Source organism: Phyllostomus discolor, chromosome 8 (genome assembly GCF_004126475.2).
Source record: "Phyllostomus discolor isolate MPI-MPIP mPhyDis1 chromosome 8, mPhyDis1.pri.v3, whole genome shotgun sequence".
Classification (NCBI taxonomy): Eukaryota; Metazoa; Chordata; class Mammalia; order Chiroptera; family Phyllostomidae; genus Phyllostomus; species Phyllostomus discolor.
This window is the reverse complement of record NC_040910.2, coordinates 42,122,064-42,142,693: the sequence shown is the minus strand read 5'-3', so window position 1 is coordinate 42,142,693 and position 20,630 is coordinate 42,122,064. Positions and strand designations below refer to the sequence as shown.

The window sequence follows — 20,630 nt, the reverse complement described above, 5'->3', positions numbered from 1 at the left end:
TATATAAGGTGATATAATGAACTCTGAGATGCAGGATTTAAGCTGCATGAGGCTGCAGTATTTTTCTTCACTGCTGTATTCCAGACACCTACAACAGCATGGCACACTACACTGTGCAGTAAAAATTGTTGAATGAGTGACTTTGGTAAGAATTAGCAATCCTTCTGAACAAATTGTGCTATGTCATAATTCTTATTCAATGGTTCCCAGTAGGTTCCTGAAATGGCTGGTATGGACCCGAAGGGCTGGAAATCCAAGATGAGGTGCAGTAATACATAATAAAAAGGGGGTATGAGGAGGGTAGAACTGAGGATAACAGAGGAATTATCATAAGAGGTTAAGACAAAGAACTTAAAAAGCCATCACAACCAAAGTCACTTACAGAGAATGGATGAAAAGCAAAATTCAATGTGATGAAGAGATAGGATTTATTTTACTTTATATTATTTGATTTGATTTGATTTGTAATTCAAGTACAGTTTTCTGTCTTTTACTCCCATTCCAGCCCACCCCACCCTCAACCCTTTAAGGTGGGATTTCATTAGCCAACTGCTCCTACCGCTGTCAGCTTAGAATCCCAGGATGAGTGTTCCCCTTATGGAACATAGACCATTCTCCCAAGAACTTTTTGTAGAGCCCTCTTGATGTCCCTGTTCCACAGGCTGTAGATGAAGGGGTTCAGCATTGGGGTGACCATAGTGTACATCACTGAGGTAATCATGCCCCTCCGGGAGGGTGCATAAGAGCTGATATACACACCAAAGCCTGTCCCATATAATAAAGAAACTGTGGACAGGTGAGACCCACAGGTAGAAAAGGCTTTATATTTCCCATGTGTTGATGGGATTCTCAGGATTGAGGAGACAATTCAAACATAGGAGAAAAGAATCCCTGAGAAGGGAACAATGCCAAGCAGGCTAGTTACCATATAGAGCAGGATGTGATTGATGAGTATGTCTGAGGAGGCTATGGTGAGGGCCTGAGCAAGTTCACAGTAAAAGTGTGAAATCTCCCAGTTGGTACAGAAAGACAGCCACAATGTCAACAGACTCTGGGTCAGGGAGTATGTTATGCTGATGAACCAGGACATGAGAACCAGCAGGCCACAGAGATGGGGGTTCATGATGAGTTTGTAGTGTAAGGGGTGACAGATGGCCACAAACCAGTCATAGGCCATTATTGTGAGAATAAAAGTGTCCATAACTCCAAACACCATAAAAAAACACATCTGGGTGATGCAGCCTGCATAGGTGATGGCTTTGCTCTGTGTCTGGATGTTCACCAGCATCTTTGGGATGGTGGTGGAGGTGAAACAGATGTCAGCCAAGGACAGGTTGTAGAGGAAGAAGTATATGGGTGTGTGGAGGTGGGAGTCAGAGGTGATGGCCAGGATGATGAGCAGGTTTCCCAACACAGTGATCAGGTACATGGATAGGAACAGACAGAATAGGATGGGTTGATTCTCTGAGTCTTGGGAAAATCCGTGAAGTATAAAATATGACAGTCTTGTGCGATTTCCTGCTTCCATATTGTTGAATGGGGTATTATATAAAGCCACCCATAATAATCCTAGTTAATGGTAAACCCAGTATGTTACTCTAACCTGATTTTTTTCCTCAGAGTTAGATCTTGCATGTTAAATTTTTTTAGTATGATTTACAGTTCAGCAGTTTCAGATCCTGTGTGAATCTGAGGAGCAGCCTGACCTCGAGGCCCTCGCCAATGCCAACTGCTCCTTAGAGGCAAATGACATAAGCCAGAAGGCCAAATCCAAGATGCTGCCCAGAAAAATCCATATCCAGACTGTCAATGGCACTGCCTGCATATCTACAGCCCTGTCTAGATCTCTTTCTTCTGCTTTCCTTCTCCCTCCTATAAAAACCTCTGCCTGCACTGAGATGTTATGATTGGCTTTGGGACTACAGACCCCATTTTCTCATGTGGCTGTCAATTGGATATACCTTTTTCCTTTTCACCAGCACCTGTTTCATGACTTTGGCTTCTGTTGTGTCAGGCAGCCAACCTGGGATTGGTTCCAGGTAGCCCTAGATTTTTTCGGCTTTTTAAACTTCTTGAAGTAAATGACTGGGCACAAAAGCCTTAATACAAAATTTAGGAAATGTATATTGTTCTGTTACATGCAACATTTCATATTGTTGACCAACCCTTACTTATTGTCCCATGGAACACTCATCTACCTTTTTTATCTCTGACCTAGAAGTATCACTGCGCAGTTCAGAGCAACCTTGCAGTTTAGAGACAAAATGGTTTGTACTGGCTAGAGCACAAATGTGGAGCATGCAGTCTGCTGAACTCAGTAACTTGATCTGGGTTGTCTGCCATCTTCAGGACTCACAAAGGGGTCAGATAACCATGTGTCAGAGGTGAGAGAATTTGAGAAATTTTCAAATTTTCTCAAATATCTGGACAGAGTATTGGAGGATGAGTACAATGTAGATTTACTTCTTAAGGAATAAAAGACAGATAAAGGGACATTTTCACCAAATAATAAACCACATTCACCAACACTTAAGACTTAGTGTACCAGGGACCAGCAATACCTTGTGGGAGCAGGGGCCAGATGCCTCCTGGACATTTGTCACTTGACAAAATATGTTTCATCTGTGAAGTGAAGAGATTGGTTGAAATGTCCAAGGGAAGAACCAATAGCAAGGCTTAAATTATTTCAGTACCTTAAGGTACTCTTCAAAGACCACAGACAAAATTTTGAATCATTGTCTATGCTGTTCATAAAACACTGGGGGAGGAGACATTGCACAGGATTTTAACCTGTAAGCCTGAAAGGATGAGAGTCAGATTTGCATTCACAGTTCAGTGATGTTTACAATGCAGAGGTAACAGGGGGGCTCACATTCACCACCCACCTACTTTCTCCTCTCTTTACTCCAGGTGCTTAGGATCCTGTAGCCAGACACAGAGGAATGGGTCCTATAACCAGGGACATGGAATAGCATAAAAATATACAGTGATCTCCAGGGTTCTATTTTTTTTTTGTTACAGTGTTTTTCTATACTTGCTGTTCTGTAATGCCCCTAGCTACACAGGAGACCATCATTAGCTGCCATCACTGTCAGTCTTCTTAGGTATAAAAAAGAAAGTGGGAGGAGAAGGCAGGGGATCAAAAGGTTAAAACTTCCAGTTATAAAATGAATAAGTTATGGGGATGTAATATATGGCATAGTAACTAGATAATACTGTATTGAATTTTTGAAAGTTATTAAGAGAATGGATCGTAAAAGTTCTCATCCCAAGAAAAAAATTTCTATAAGAATGTAAGGGGATAGATGGTATCTAGACTTACTGGGGAGATCATTTTCAATATATACAAATAGTGATCATCATGTTGGACACCTGAGACTAATATAATGGTATATATCTATTATATCTCAATTAAATGAACTCCAGAGCTGACAGTATCTCTGGAATGATAAAAATGGCCATTTCATACCCAATTTTTTAAGCAATGAATGAATACCTTTTCTGGCCCTTTGGGGTAGGGGCAGTTTTTAATCATCTCTTGTTGTTTCTCATCAATATTGTCATGACGCATTTCTGAAGTATGATAGCTGGCAAAAAAGTTCTCCTGACTTTCAATAAGTGCAGCTTGCTTTCCCACATTGGATTTTTTTATATAGCAGAATAGTAGAGAGAATGTGGGAGATGCCAGAGATTCCAGATATTCCCTGGAGTGTGCTTGTGTGTTAACAGCAATGACTGATTGGAAAAGAGAAAACAATTTCATAACTTATGATTTATTGAACAAACTTCCTTCCTGATCTCCTTTCACTTTTGGTTCCTCCACACATCCCTCTGACTCAGATTTCTAAAATGGAAATCGGATTGAGTCACTCTCCTGCCTAAAGTCTTTGAAATGCCTTATATCACCTGCTAAAAACATCCAAACTCGTCAGTATATCATGGCTCCATGCTTATGCTTCAGACTTATTTCTCATCACTTCTCAATTTTTATTCTAAATTCTGGTCATTCTACAAAACTATTGTTTTCCTACATGGCCCATACCACCCACCATATGTTTCTCAGGCTAGTCAGGACCTTCCCCCTTTGCCTAAACCTCTTTACTTTCTTCTCTTCATTCCTACCTGTTACACTATACATGGCACAGGCTGTCACCTTCTTGGATAATTCCGAGACACCTCTGTTCTCAATAACAGGTGAGTTCTTAGCACAAAGGGTACTCTTTGTGTTGGTTTTGTGGTAGAATTAATAAAAAGATGCACTACAGACCAATATTATTTCATTGCTGCAGCTCATCACATAGTCTTTGGGTGTTTACTGCTCCAAAACTTTAGCACTTCTTACCCACAAGGACATTACTATGTGGAGAGAGGATGTTGAGGAACAAAAGAGAGAAGAGGAGACAGAAAGAGAATATAAAGTTGCTGTTTGTTAAATAGCACGTCTTCTTCTCAGTCCTGGGCAAGGTGCATTCCCAGTGTTGACCCCTATCAGGTCCAAACAATTTAGCCTGTTTTCTCTTGTTCTTGCAGCTCACCTGGGATCTTTACCCAGAGCAACATTAGCAACTGCTTCTCCACAGCCTTTGCCTGAAATACCTGTGCACACACACTTGACTTTCTGTCCTGATTATCCAGAGGCACAAACACAAGATGACTGAGACAAAAAATAGAGAAATGACAAGTGTATGAAATTTTCACAAAAGATTAGTTGTCAGATAATTATTTTTCTGGGATTATAATTGTGGACATTCATGACCTTTTAATTTCCTTCCTAGAAGCCCCCCCAGCATTCACATTCCTAGACTTTTTCTTACATGTGAAACTGCTAAACACTCTTCCCTGTATGAGCAGACATGGCCTCCTTTGTGCTCTCTCCCCAAACACATGAGGATCCACTTGCCAGGAGAGAGTGACAATGCGAAAGTGAATGAAGACTCCCATTCTTTTCCCTCTGGTTCCAGGACCCTCAAGACCTGGCAAGGAGAACCAGAGGTAGGCAGAGACTGGACCAATGCCCCCTCTCTCCACCTTCCCAGTGCTACTTTAAGCATCACACCTTGTCTGACCCTCATGCTTTTGGGCTGATATGCAAACATCCTGGTATAATTTCTCTCCTTACAAGTAGAGCAGGTCTTCAAGTAATATTATTTCACTCAATGTTGTTTTATTATAAGGTTGATGATTCCTATAAAAATGTAACTCTTCTCTATACCCATTAGATTTACTTATAGTAAAATTGGTTTTGTTACATGTTATTTCCCATTTCCAAGAACTGATTGAATACATTAATAGAGGACTCATGTATTTTATGAGGACCATGGAGGACAGTATTAAAATACTTTTCTGGACCATTGCTGCTTGGAGGAACGGTTAAAGAAGGAGTCAGCCTCTCCAGCTGAACATGGTCTCAGATGCTTATTGCTTCCTTTGAGGGAGGGTGCAGAGCCGAAGTAAACCTTTCAGGTTAAAAAGGTAAGTATGTTTAATAAAGGTACAAGATGGGTTTTTGCTAGGATTGTCAAATATTGCTTCTTCAAGACAAATAAAAAGATTGAGACAGTGTAAAATGTTCAATGAAAATAATGAACAAGAGGGAGAGAAACTAATGAGAAATAAGTTCTGATGGACAAAGTCAGGGGTCTGGCTGCTTCAGGGTTGACTGTTAGTTTCTTGGAAGTGAAATGTACCATAGTGACATTTTTCCACACAAGTCCTACCTGGAGTTGCAGAAGCAGCTGAATTATGATTTAAAGTGTTGTGTGAAGAATAATGACATTCATCTTAAGAAGTTTCCCACATACTAGAGACCTTTAACTTTAGGACCAGAGGTTAGAAATCAAAATTGGAGGATACAGGCCCTTGTCAGTTATACTTTTCTCTCTACTGATGCACCAGATAGTATGTTCTCTTCTGTTTCTAGTAGCTAATGGTGATGGGCAATCTTGTTGAGCCATGTTAGGGTTAGAGAATTGAACTAGGCCTTTTGTCACACACTGAAGAACTCCTGGAAGCCACTTGGCAAAAAAGGCTCCCCTGGGACAGTCTGTGTGAGCTATTGGGTTTTCAATCTCAGGGAATCCACCTTCCAGAGATGGATGCACAAACAGGCCATTGTAATACAGTGACTTAAATGGTAAGATAAAGACAATCTAGAGAGATGGAGACTGAGAGGAGTCCCAAATGCAGCCTGGAGTGATGGAATCAGGGAAGAATTCCTGGAGGAAGAGGTCCCTGGGCAAGAAGTTACACTGGTGGACTATTAAATAGGGGCTTTCCTAAGAGAAAATAGAGCAGGGGAAAGACCATGAGTAAGAGGCAGCATGGAACAGAGTGCTTTTAGCATTAGCTAAAGCACACAGTGGGGGACAGGGATGATGAAGAATTAGGTTGGAGAGATGACGACATCCCTGGGAACCTTGAAAAGAGTACTAAATAAAGGATGGGGCTGTGGAGGAAGTGCAAGCAAAGGAGGGTCATGGTTTGTATGACAATTTTCTCTGGTATCCTGAGTGAAAGATGGATTTAAAGGTGAGAAAACTTAAGGCAATGGAAATTGGGTAGTGAATTCTTACATCATATATTTGAAGAACCCAGTCATTCACTTTAAATAAGCGGAACAAATGTCAAAATAGGTGAAGAAATAATTCTGATCTTGCAATTGATTTCATGTTCCTGCTTAAGGATGAGAGAAAACACCCCAGTGGAGTCAAGGGAAACTATGAGAAAGGGACATGCCAGTTCTAGTGTTTCCCAGAATTCCCAGAGCTGAAGGGTAAGATGTCAATAAGGGCCTACATGTTGGACATTTGTACATCCTTCACTTTCCCCCTTTTACCCACCCAATCCCAGTCTTCATACACTGTGGTCCTAGACACCAGAGACCTCAGACCTCTCATTCTTGAAGGTCCCTAATGAGAGCAATGGATAAGGGTGCAGAAGAAGGGGAAGGGTAGACCCTTTCTGAGGAACAGGGGATGTTACTAAGTAAATGAGGCTGGTGAAGAAGAATTAAGATTTGTCTAGGTTGGATGAAGATGGAGGTGCTGGAGCTCTTGGGCCTTGTAACAAGGGATAAGAAGATCAAGACTTCACTGTCACTGTCATTTTCAAAATCTTTATGTATGTTCGGAAAGTCTTACCATTTTCTTCATATACATTTTCCTTATTCCATTGTATGTTTTTTTCCTTAGGTATTCTGTAGTTCTCATGATCATAAATTATTTCTTTTTCCTATTATATGCTCTAATTGATGTTTGTATGGAATAGGAATTTTTTTTATCTTGTTTATTGTTCTTTTATTGCATTGCCTTTTTGACTCTTGTATTGGTAGCAATAAATTTTCATGAGTGATAAAAAAAATTAAAAGACTTTACTGTAAAGGACCTAAAGCTCTATCAGTACCTGGGGTCATCCATTTGCACACGAAAGACTAGTGACTGTACCCCTACACAGCATTATTGTGGGAAGTGTAATGGTGTCAAAGGGACTGGGGGTTTAGCCTCTAGCTCCCTATTCCTATAATTTGCATCACCCATCTAACCAAATAACATACAATTGAATGAAAATCTCACTACATAATGGCAGCTTTAAACAAGTAATCTGGCCATTCACCCCCCTCTAGCAAGTAACCTCTAGAGCTCATTCTCCATAGTCAGGACAGGGTTTCCCCTGCCCTGTGCTGAACAATGATCAACACCCTATTCACTCTACCACCCCCTTTTCTTAATTCCTACAACACTTACTGGGCTCTGAAAGGTTGACCGTGTAAATCTTGTTTTTTCATGGAAGGTGGATGATGAAATAGGAAGGTCTGTCCTTCATAATAGCAAGGATTCAGAGCCCAGTGTATGGGACAGGGCCTGGCTGTATCTGCTGGAGAAGGCATGAATGTCTTGGGTCTGGCACATGAGAGCCTTGGTGACTGACTATAAGTTGATATGTTACAGGATCATAGGCCCTGGGGGCAGAATCCCCTCTGAAACTTGTTAGACAAATTGATCAATGTATCTTCCATTCCCTGATCAGGTGACTCCTCAGGGGCAGGGTCACAAAGAAAGGTGTCTCTGTCTTGCCAATTCCTTATCTCTGAGAGACTAACAGTGAGACCATCTGTGATTCTCTTTTTCTGGATCCCTTTCCTCTGGAAACAGTCACTCTAGTCATTCTTGGATCTCCTCTTGGTAAAATGTGTCATCATTTTCTTTTCAAAAATATTTGTTTATGTCTTATTTATTTATTTGAATGAGAAGAAGAGAGTGGAAAAAAGAAGGAGAAAACTTTAATGTGGGAGAGAAACATCAATTGATTTTTTCTTGTAGGCTTCTAGACTGGGGGCCAAACACAACACCTAGGCATGTGCCATGATGTATAATGGAACCAGCAGCCTTTTGCTTTGTGGGGCAATGCCTGACCAGCCAAAGGCAGCTTTCATCATTTCTACCTTGTAGTTTCTGCATCGGATAGATTTTTGAGTAGCAAAGTGTCCCAGAATTCACTAGGGGATGGCTCTCAAGCTTTAGCTTTCATTGAGATGATCTTGAGCACTTGCTAGAACAGATTTCAGAGTCTCATTCCCCAATTTCTATCTTTGTGGACCCAAGGTGAGATCTGATAATTCAGAATTTTCACAAGTTCCAAATTTTGCTGATCTGTATTATAATCCAGTGAGACTAATTTCACTTGGGCAATGAATAGCTCATAATTATAGCTTTGTCAAGATATCAACTGAGGCTCTTATTTATATATATCTTCCCAGACTTATAATTTTCCTAGACTAATCTCATCAACATCTTCAGGGGGAGAGGACAAGAAGCTACATTTAAAAGAAAATTGCAATGGTTTTTGTTTTACTTTGATTTATGTATATATTTTTTATCATGGCTATGTATGTTTATATAAAGTGTTATGTATATGTACCATTTTAACCATTTTTAAATACATAGATATACAATGTTGCAGTGTTAAGTATATTCACAATGTCATGAAAACAGTACCAGTATCTATTTCCACACCTTTTTCATCATTCCAAAGAGAAGCTCTATACTTATTAAACACCAACTCCCCATTCTTCTCACCCCCTCCACATTGAAACCTTTATTCTACTTCTATCTCTATGAATTTGCTTATTTTAGGTACCTCATAAAAGTGAACTCATATAATACCTGTCCTTCGGTGTATGGTATATCTCACTTAGCAAAATGGTTTCAAGTTTCACCTACATTGCACATGATTCAGAATTTCATTCCTTTCAAAATTTGAATAATATTGAAATGCACATATATTTCATGTTGTTGGACATGAAATGTTGCACATATATTCATCTGTTGATGGACACTTGGATTGTTTTCATATTTTGGGTAATTCTGCTATGGACATTGGCCTGCAAGAATCTCTGTGAGTTGTTTCTTTTTAATTCTTTTGAGTACCTACCTAGACATTGATTGATGGGTCCTGAGAAACTACTTTTAAAAGCATGCCAAAGGATCAGGTGTTTAAGGGACACTGTCTTAGGACATTTTACAAATCCTGTGGAGGCCCAATGATCTCCCTTCTGCACTTTAAAACAAATGCTACTGTAAGAAAAACACCACATAATGATAAATGGAGCACTATAACAAGAGGATATAACTCTTGAAAACAATTATGCACCCAACTTAGGAGCACCTAAATATATAAAGTAAAATCTTGATGGACATAAATGGAGAGATGGATACTAAAGCAGTCAGAGTAGGGGATTTTAACACCCATTGACATCAATGAACAGATTGTGCAGACAGAAAATCACAAGGAAACAGAAGCCAGCAGCCATAAAGGACACACCAGATCAGTTGGATTTAATGGATATCTTCAGAGCATTCTACCCCAATGAGCAAAATATACATTCTTTTCAAGGGTATATGGAAAGTTTTCCTGAACAGACCACATGTCAGGATACAACACAAGTCACATGAAATTTAAGACAACAGATATCACATCAATCATCTTCTTTAAACATAATGATATAAAACCAGAAAACAATCACAAGAAGAAAAATTGGAAAATACACAAAGACATGCAAGCTAAATAACATGTTAGTAAACAAGAAGTGGATCAAGGGTAAGATCAAGGAAAACATTTTTTAAAAACCTTGAAACAAATGAAAATGAGAACACAACAACCCAAAATCTATGGGGCACAGTGAAAGAAGATCTAAGAGGGGAATTCCATAGCATTACAGGTCTTCCATAGCATTACAGGTCTTCCTCAAATAAGGAATCTTCCTTTACGTTTAAAAGAACTAGAAAAAGAACAACAAATGAAGCCCCAAGTGAGCAGAAGAAATAAATGATAAAGACTGGAGCAGAAGTAAGTGTGAACAAGTCTATGAAACAAAACCAAAGGTCAGTGAAATGGAGAGCTGTTTCTCTGGAAAAGTAAACAAGATTGAAAACTCTGTAACCAGACTCATAAAGAAAAAAAGAGAGAGGATCCAAATAAATATTGTACAATCAGAAATGAAAGACGAGGAGTAACAACTGACTCCAACAAAATACAAGGGATAGTAAGAAAATATTATGGAGTGAAGCTGTCAGACTGACCTGCAGATGAAATTGGAACCACCAACTTCAGCATGATCATGTTTCTCCAGTATTACCTCAATGAACAGGAAGACCAGATCTACACCCTGAAGAAGTTTGACCCAACAGGGCAATAGACCTGCTCAGCCCATCCTGTGTGGTTCTCCTCAGATGACAAATACTCTAGACACCAAACCACCATCAAGAAACATTTCAAGGTGCTGATGACCCAGCAACCATGTCCTGTACTCTGACAATTCCTTAAATTTCATGTCCTTGATGCTGCCTGCAACCCCTCTGAGGCTTTCTGAAACCAAGCTCTTCAATTTGTGAGCCTTGAAGCCTTCTGGCCACCCTTGCTTTTTGGAATCCGGTGTCATCATTACCTTTGATCATGCATGTGCAAGACGATCGTTGTAGCATTGCCTTAAAGAGGACAAGTTTGAATATGCTTTTTTACATTTGACTCACTATCTGGTGATTAAAATGATTTGAAAGAGAATCAAAAAAATTAAAATGTGAAAACCTATAAGCCTACAAATTATACTATCTGGGTAAAATGGATAAATTATTAGAAACACACAATTTTTTAAAACCAAATCAGGAAGTATCAGAAATTCTGAATACACAGATTTAGAACTAATGAACTTAAAGCAGTAATAAAAAAAACTCCTAACAAACAAAGTCCTGGACCTGATGGCTTCACAGGTGAATTTTATGAAACATTTAAAGAAGAACTGACACCTACCCTTCAAAAATTTCAAGAGGAGAGAAGACTCCTACATTTATTTTATGAGGCCAGGATTATCCTAATTAGAAACCAAATGATACAAAGAAATAAAATTATGGCCAATATCTGTAATGAATTTAGACAGTATAGTCCTCAACAAAATACTAGCTAACTGGATCTAGCGATACATTAAAAATATCATGTCTTATGATCAAGTGAGTTTTATTCTAGGGATGCAAGTTTGGCACGTTCACAAATCAGTAAACAATATATATCACCTGAATAATTAAAGGATAGAAATCTCATGATTATGTCAATAGATTCAGAAAAAAGCAACTGATAAAATCCAGCCTCCACCTGTGGTAAAAACCCTCAGCCAAGTGGGAATACAGAACACATTCTTCAGTGTTATGAAGGCCAAGTATGAGAAAATTACAGCCAACATCATACTCAATAGACAAAAACTAAAAGTGTTTCCCTTAAGATCAGGAATAAGACAGGGACGCCTGCTTTCCACACTCGTAGTCAACATAGAATTGGAAGTCCTAGCCACAGTAATCAGACAAGAAGGAGAACTAAAAGGCATCCAATTGGAAAGGAAGAAGTAAAACTGTCATTATTTGCTGATGACATGATACTGTGTTATTAGAGAATCCTAAAATATCCACCAAAAAACCTACTAGAACTGATAAATGAATTCAGTAAAGTAGCAGCACACCAAATAAGTATCCAGAAAGAGTTGCTTTTTTGTACATCAATTAACACTCAGAAAAAATAAATTAAGACTATAATCTCATTTACAACTGCATCAAAAAATAAAATACCTAGGAATAAATTTAACCATGGGGGTAAAAAACCTGTACTTGGAAAGTTGTAAGAATCTGTAGAAATGAAAGAAAAATACCACATGATCTCACTTGGATGTGGAATCTAATGAACACAGTAAACTATTGAACAATAGAGTAACAGAAGATTAGGTACATAAAACAGACTGACAGCAGCTGGAAAGGAGAATGGGTGATGGGATGAAAGATGATGAGGAGATTAACCAAAGAACATTTATGAAAAATGCAGGGACATGGACAACAATATGGGGATTGGCTTGAGATGGGCAGAGGGTGAGTGTAGGGTAAATTGAGGCAGTCTGACTTCCTCACCCAGGTGTCTGGGTAACTAAGGGGAGCAGTGTTTCCATAATCTTGAATGGGCCTGATAAGTAGTGTTCTCATAGCTTTGACACTGGGTCTGATAAACTGTTATCATAACAAGAAGTGGGCTCTCATGGGCAGAATAATGCTATGTTATATAATTTTCTGGTTGAAGCTGGCTTTTTTTGTTCCAGTAATTAAAAGGGTCTAGGGGCTCCCTGCTGTGTGCCACCCTGGGGAGCAGAGGGCACACTGCATGCCATGCAAGGGGACAGGTGACATGCAGAGACTCGCAGAGACATACAGAGAGACATGCAGCTTGCAGTGTGCATGGCTCGCCCACCTGTGAATAAATGCATGCAAAGCATCCTTACAGCTCTACACATTTTCTTCTGTCTCCCAGAATCTAGAGTGGACCTGCCAGGCCTTGATAGGCTGCAACACAGTGGGGCTGGGTAGATGTGGGGAAATGGAGAAAAAATTGTATCAACAGTAGCAGCATAAACAATTAAAAAATAAAAGGAAAATGCTCCCCACCCCCAAAAAATCTGAAGGAAGAAATTGAAGAAGACACAAATAAATGGAGGCATACATTGTGTTCATGGATAAGAAGCATTATTAAAATGTCAATACTACCTAAAGAAATCTATAGGTTCAATAGTATAGTTTCAAAGAACTAGAACAAATAATCCTAAAATTTATATGGAGGCACAAAGACCCAGAATAGTCTCAGCAATTTTGAAAAAGAAGAAGATATTTGGAGGAATCATGCTATCTGATATCAAACTATACAACAAGGTCAAAGTAATCAAAACAACATATGTAAACAACATGTTACTGACATATAGATCAATGAAATGGAACAGAGAGTGTAGAAATAGTTCCATGCCTTTATGGTCAATTAACATTTGACAAAGGAGGCAAGAAAATACAGTGGGGTAAAGGTAATCTATTCAATACATGGTGTTGGAAAAATTGGATAAATATATGAAAAAAAATTAAATGTGACCACCTTCTTACACCATACACAAGAATAAAATCAAAATGAAGTAAAATCTTAAATGTTAGAGTTGAAACCATAAACATTCTAGGAGCATAAGCAGTAAAATGTCAGACATTTCTCATAGCAATATTGTTCTGATATATCTGTTTGGGCAAGGTAAACAAAAACATAAAGAAATGGTACTACATCAAAATAAAAATTTTTTTGTCCTGGCTGTTATAGCTCAGTGGATTGAGCGTGGGCTGAGAACCAAAGGGTTGCTGGTTTGATTCTCAGTCAGGGCACATGCCTGGGTTGTGGACCAGGTCCCCATTGGGGGCATGTGAGAGGCAACCACACATTGATGTTTCTCTTTCTCTCTTTGTCCTTCCCTTTGTCTCTCTCAAAAAAAATAAATGAAAAAATTTAAAAAATCTGTTGCACAGCAAATTAAACCATCCCCAAATTGAAAAGACAACCCACCGAATGGAGAACATATCTGCCAATTACAAAGGGTTAATATCCCACATTTATAAACTTGTACAACTCAAACCAAAAACCAAACCAAACCAAAACAAAACAAGCAATCCAATTTAAAAAATGGGCAAAGGACCTGAATAGATACTTCTCCAAAGAGGACATACAGATGACCAAGAGACATATGAAAAGATGCTCAACATCACTAACCACCAGAGAAATGCCAGTTAAAACCACAATGACATATCACCTAACTCCTGCCATAATGGCTATCATCAATAAATAAACCAGGGACATTGACATTAAGAACAAACTGACAGCAACCAGAGGGGAAGTGGGAGGGGATAATGGTGGGGAAAGGGGAAGAGTTTTCAGGAACATCTATAAAGGACACATGGACAAAACCAATGAGGGGTAGGTAGGATCACGGGTGGGATGTGGGGATGGCTGGGGTAGGGGGTAGTGATGGGGCGAAATGGAGACAACTACTTGAACAACAAAAAAAAGTTAAAAAAAATAAATCAATAAGCAGTAAGTGTTCATGAGGATGTGGAGAAAAGGAAACTCTTGTGCACTGTTGTCTGGAAAGTGGATTGATGCAGCCACTATGGAAAACAGTATGGAGTTTCCTCAAAAAATTAGAAATGGAACTGCTTTATGACCCAAAGATTCTACTTCTGAAAATATATCCAAAGAAGGCTGAAACACTGTTTTGAAAGAACACATGCACCTCAGTGTTCATTGCAGTATTTTTAGCAATAGCCAAGAGTTGGAAGCAGGCTAAGTTCCCATCAGTAGATGAGTGGATAAAAAAGTTGTGGTACAGTTACACAGTGAAACACTGCTTGGCTGTAATTAGAAGGGAAATCTTACTTCTTGTGACAGTATGGATGGACCTGGAGAATTATTGTGTTAAGTTTTTTTCTTTTTTACATTTTTGTTTTTATTATTATTATTTTTAGATATGAAGAGTAGTATGCTAAGTGAAATAGGTAAGTCAGAGAAAAACGAGTACCATATGGTTTCACTTATATGTGGAACCTAATGAACAAAATAAACTAAGAAACTAGAAACAAACTCATAGATACTGAGAATGAATGGAAAATTCTAAGAGGAGAAAGAGGGTGGAGTTAAATGGTGAAGGGTTTAAGCAAAAATAAGAAAAAGGAAAAGAAAATTCAATATAGACACAAACAACAGTATGGTGGTTACCAGAGGGAAAGGCTGTGGGGGAGGCAGAAGAGGTGAACAGGGGATTAAATGGGGATGGAAGGAAACTTGACTTGGGGTGGTGAACACACAATACAATATACAAAAGATGTAGTATAGAGTTCTGCACTTGGCAGCTATATTAACCAATGCCACCCCAATATATTCAATTTATAAAAAAGAAGAAAAGGACTTGAAATGACTGTAGCCCTACATCTAGAACACAGACATCTGTAAGACCCCCAGATGGATTTCTGAAAATAGCCATTCGGCATATCAAACGACCATATTTTTCAGACCATAAGATGCACCTAGGTTTAGAGGAAGAAAATAGGAAAAAAATTTTGAAGCAAAAAATGTGGTAAAATATTTAATAACATAAATAACATAATATTTCACCAATGTAAATGTAAACAGAATTCAACAGCAGCATTAGCAACCAATATTTCTCCCAAATTGGGTGGAGGGAGTGCATCTTACAGTCTGAAAAATATGGTAGATGGTTGTCTAATTTAATAACAAACATAAATTCTATGGAAAAAATAATGATTTGGGCTGCTTTTCAAAATAGCAACAACAACACATCTCTTAATGCACAATATCCAACATCCTAAACCAGACTTAAGAAGAAAAAGAGAAAGTTTCTCCTTAGAGACATAAAATTTAAATGAGAAAATGGAAATTATATAATATTTTTGGTAGAGACAGCATAATTATCTTCATGTAGAATTATTAATCCAATGAACGGGCAGACATACAAGTCAGACATTGCTTTTTGTAATTGAAAAACACTTGTCTGAATTTATGAAATTCCTGCAACTTGGAAGTGAGGAGTATACGGGAGTTTCCTCCTGACATGGGTCCAAATCCTTGGAAGTACCTTTCATTTCCCTCTTCTGTTAATAATAGCAAGTCCTCAGAGACTGGGATAACACAGACTGATTTGGCTAATTATGAGCTGTGAGTATTGCTTTCCCAAGCCTGTGCAAGAATAGATCATCAGTGTTGCCTCCAGCCCTTGAAGTTCCCCATCTCAGTCCAGTGGGCTTCACATCTGAGTCTTCTTGTCTCATGTCACTGCGTCAGGAGGCCCATGACAAACTCAGCCACACTGCCAGCCCTGGGGTTGGAGCCTGAACCTTCAGTGCCCATGCAGGGCAGCAGCAGCGGACTCTCACTGCCTGGTCCTACTGCAGCAGAGACAGAACAGCCCTGTGAGTACTGTGGAGATGATGGATGGAGAAGGGACTGTCAGGGGCATTTTCCCTTTCATCCTTAGGAAAAATAGGAGAGTTGGGGCAAATAGAGGGGAGGGAATGAACATGGAAAATTTCATATATTTTGGTCCCTGTACAGGCAGAATCTGAATACGTGGAGGGAAACAATTGTCCAATTCATTACTGATCCCCCAGGCCCTACACTCTGCTCATCAGAGAACAACAACAATCTCTGTTAATATTGAACAGACTTTGCCTTGGATGTCAGAATCCTAGAGAAATTTGGATCTCAGAGAGTAGGCAATATTGCTCCCACACAGCAGGTGCTCTCCTTGCTGTGCTTTCATTCTTCCAGCAATGTCTCATAGGACTAGACGGGAGATACAACAGTGCCTGCATGTATCGATGGCACTGATTTTCTAAGAAACCTATCAATTTTCATTTAATAAGATCTGAAACACTTAGACAGAAAGAAGAACTGGAGATTTTCATAAATAGGAAAAAATTAAAAAAGAGGAAAAGAGAAGTAAATCTTACTGTGTGCTCTGAGACACATGTTAGGATTTCCACTCACTTCTGTGAATGAATTACCTGGGACCTGATACGCTTCCTCCCCTCATTGCTGTCTGATGGAATAATATGTCATTACACCTTTCTCACAATTATTTTCATCAACAAACCCACTATTTCAACCTGATTTCAAAAGCATGACTGAACATTTCTTGAGGGAAAACCTCTGTTGGATGTCACATGTTTCCCAGAGGTGGGTATTATTCCCCTATTTCTATGTAAGAGATACCAGCCCAGTGGGGTGGAGCTATCACACACACTTCACATTCAGTGTCTGACAGCTGGGAAACTGAGTCCCTGATTCCCACCTCAGGACTCTGCCCCCTCCACTGCAGCAGAATGATTGTTTCTTTCCAAATCTGCTTTATCCTCAGATGAGCTCAACCACCAATTCCTTCTCTTGGGGTTGGAGGAGTTCACCCATGAATTAGCAAATGGACCCAGTGGTTTGCAGGGACCTTTACTGAATGAATGTGTGTAGTGTATATCCTAGGGGTTTCTATGAATAGTGACACATGTGTGAGCACATTTTGTAAAGCTGAGATATGGAAATACCATTCCCCATAAGAGATGGGATTTTTATGTGGCTCTACCATGAAAAGACTACTGCTAGCCAGACGTCAGGGAACTTGGTAATTTTACCCCTTGGCAATCATTTTTTCTCATTTTTCTATTGGGAAAATCAATATAGGTAATTAATAGTAAAATTACACATATATCAATATTTTTACAACTTGAACAATTCTTTTATGCCTATGTCTTTAAGAAATTCTCACTGTGTAATGTGGAGAGGGGCATAAGAATTTTCTTAACCAGTGTCACAACATGAAATTGAAGAATGGGGGAAGGGTTTTCAGGAACAATACTATAAAGGACACATGGACAAAACCACAGGGGTGGAAGCAATGGAGGGAGGAGGATTTGGCTGGTGTGGGGGAGGTGTAGTGGGGAGAAAACTCAGACAATTGTAATTAAACAACAATAACATGTTAAAAAACATAAAAAAGAATATAACGGAGTTTACCCCACAGGTAATGCTGTGCATCATTTAAAATGCTGAAATATGCCCTGGCTGGTGTGGCTCACTGGACTGACCACTAGCCTGTGAACTGAAAGGTCACTGGTTCGATTCCCAGTAAGAACATATACCTAAGTTGTGGGCCAGGTCCCCAGTTGGGGGTGCATGAGAGGCAACCACACATTGATGTCTTTCTCCCTCCTTTCCCATCTCTCTAAAAATAAATATAATCTTTAAAATATTAGGTGCTGAAATGAATGTATGTATTTCAAACAGAGACTTAAAATGCAAAGCTATGGTAAGTGAGAACTCAGGGAACCGTGTGTGTAGCATGTGAGTATTTAGGCTAGTTTTTAGGAAAACTGCTATGAATACATAAATCACTACTAATATGAAAATATTGAAAGGAAAATGCATCCACCAGATTCATGACAATGTTTACCTTTGGACAACTGAAGCACAGGGGAAGATCATGCAAGGATAGGAAAAACCCTCAGATTTTATCAATAATAAATGTGTAAAGTACCCATGGACAAAGACAAGGGCAGGTGGAAGGATTAATGTGAGAGGTGGGGGTGGGTAGGGCAGGGTCTAAATGGGGACAACTGTAAATGAAGAAATAAATAAAGAATAAATATAAATTCTATGGCATGTATTATTAAATACTTATATTTTAATATGGGTAGTGATTAAAATGGTATTGAAAAGAATTGATAACATTAATTCATTTACTAATTGTCTGACAATGGTTGTCTGCTCTAGCTTTATGATACTATGCAAAAAGGACTTATGTATGGAATTTGTGATTTAACTGGTTTCAGTTTATGGCCAGCCCATAACAAATTATTTTATTATTATTTTTTATTGTATGTTTTCCATTGACATTTATCTTTCCTAAAACTTTTCCCACGTATACTGACTCATCCCTACCACAATCACCACACTGTTATTTGTGTCTGTAGTTCTTTCTCTGTCTTTCTTTTTTGCTCAATCCCCCCTCTAAATCCTCCACTCCCAGAGCTGTCAGTCTGTTGTCTATCTATGAATCTGTTTCTATTTTGCTTGTTAGTTCAGATTTTTCATTTGATTCCATATACAAGTGAAATCATATGGTACTTGTGTTTCTCTGACTGGCTTATATCACATATCTCTAAATTTTAAAAGATGGATAGGTAACTATAATATCAACCAGCATTAATAACCACTATTTAACTATTTTATGTTTATACTTTAATTTTATTAATCAAGGCTGGATAGAATCAGGGGAGGGAGGTGGGGATGGCTGGGGTGGGGGGAGAGGGGGAGAAAAGGCAGACAACTGTACTTGAGCAATAATAAAATTTAAAAAATGGAATAAATAATTTAATTTTATTTCTTACAACAACAGTATAATGTCAGCTGAATTAATATACCTATTTTACAGATGAGTCCACTCTCCACATGTTGTAATATTAGTCTTTGGTTTTTCTCTTCATTTTTCCAAGTTATATCATTTTTGATGCAAAATAGTTATGACATAGTTTATGTAAATGTAGGTAGTATTCACAAATCAGAAATGATCAGCTATATCCATAGGAATCTAGATTATTACACAAAGGAAGAAATATGTTGACAATGGAACGCTTCAGTAGTTCATCATGCTTTGACCTGTCAGGAGAAATGACCTGAGTAGCCTTCAGGGAGCTGAATTGAGGAGAAATGCAATTCCTCTCTCAGGAAGAATTGACTTGAAAAGACTTAGTCTGGCATAAGAAGGCCAACATATGGTTTGAGGCCTGGCTTTACCCTCAGTTCCTCAACTGTTTGTCAGAGGGTTGGATTTGATGAGAAATCAACTTTCACCAATGTCTGTGGTTAGAGAGAAATGTAAGTTTTACCTAGCCATGATGAACAAAAACAGTAAAGTAGAAACTGAAGTGCAAATGTTTCTCTGAGGTTGTGTATCATTGACAGACAATAAGCTTTCACTAAAGAAAAATGAGTACAGAATATTCATGAAAATGAATCATTATTTAATCATTGGTGCACTGTAAACTAACACGATCTTTAGGGTGAGGGGTGCTGTATGATTTTGTACATTTAACAAAAACATATTTTGTAAAATGTGAAGTCCACAAAGGCCCAAAATATACATATTTGAGTTAGAGTTGAAGGACTGACTTGGACCAGACAACCCACACATTTGAGTGAATACTTGTCTCCCTGGAAGATAGATGTCACAAATCCAAGTAAAGATGAAAACCCTTGAAGATAGTTGCCACACAAAAATCTATCTGCTTATTCTAAGTTAGAATGCAGTTAATGTGGTTTTAGCTCTTCAAGATGACATTGTAGATTAAGGGAATTTCTGGTACTGCATCTGAGTGAGATAAAGTACATTCAGCTGCTTCTTAGTGTCTTCCAATTAAGATGATTTTTTCCTTAGAAAACAATGTCCCATTCCATATTTTTACTTCCAAAGTAGAAGGCTGATATTTTGCTATTGATGGAAATTTTTAATCTGAAGTGTCCTTTCTTTTCTAATATTCTTTGAGCCTGGGTCTCTAAAGTGGTTGTTTACAGAAACAGGTAAAAAGCCCAGACATCTACAAGGAAAGAGGTCTAAATGAGTTCCCAACTGAGAAATGTTGCTGAAGAGTAAGGGGTGATGGTGGATGGTGTTTGGTCCTCAAGCTCAAGTGTGATTCGTTTATTTGTGAATTGCTTGAATGCAAAAAAAATGG

General features: G+C 38.6%; 1 protein-coding gene and 1 pseudogene across 1 annotated transcript; one reads left to right on the top strand and one right to left on the bottom strand.

Moving 5' to 3' along the window:
- Positions 1 to 541: 541 nt before the first annotated feature.
- Positions 542 to 1,528, bottom strand: LOC114503647 (olfactory receptor 7G3-like). The gene is given in 1 exon segment (XM_028521294.2): positions 542 to 1,528. A coding segment is annotated over 1 exon segment (933 nt). The 3' UTR covers positions 542 to 595.
- A 9,087-nt stretch (positions 1,529 to 10,615) lies between these two features.
- LOC114502318 lies at positions 10,616 to 10,810 on the top strand (annotated as a pseudogene).
- The last annotated feature ends 9,820 nt before the right edge of the window (positions 10,811 to 20,630 follow it).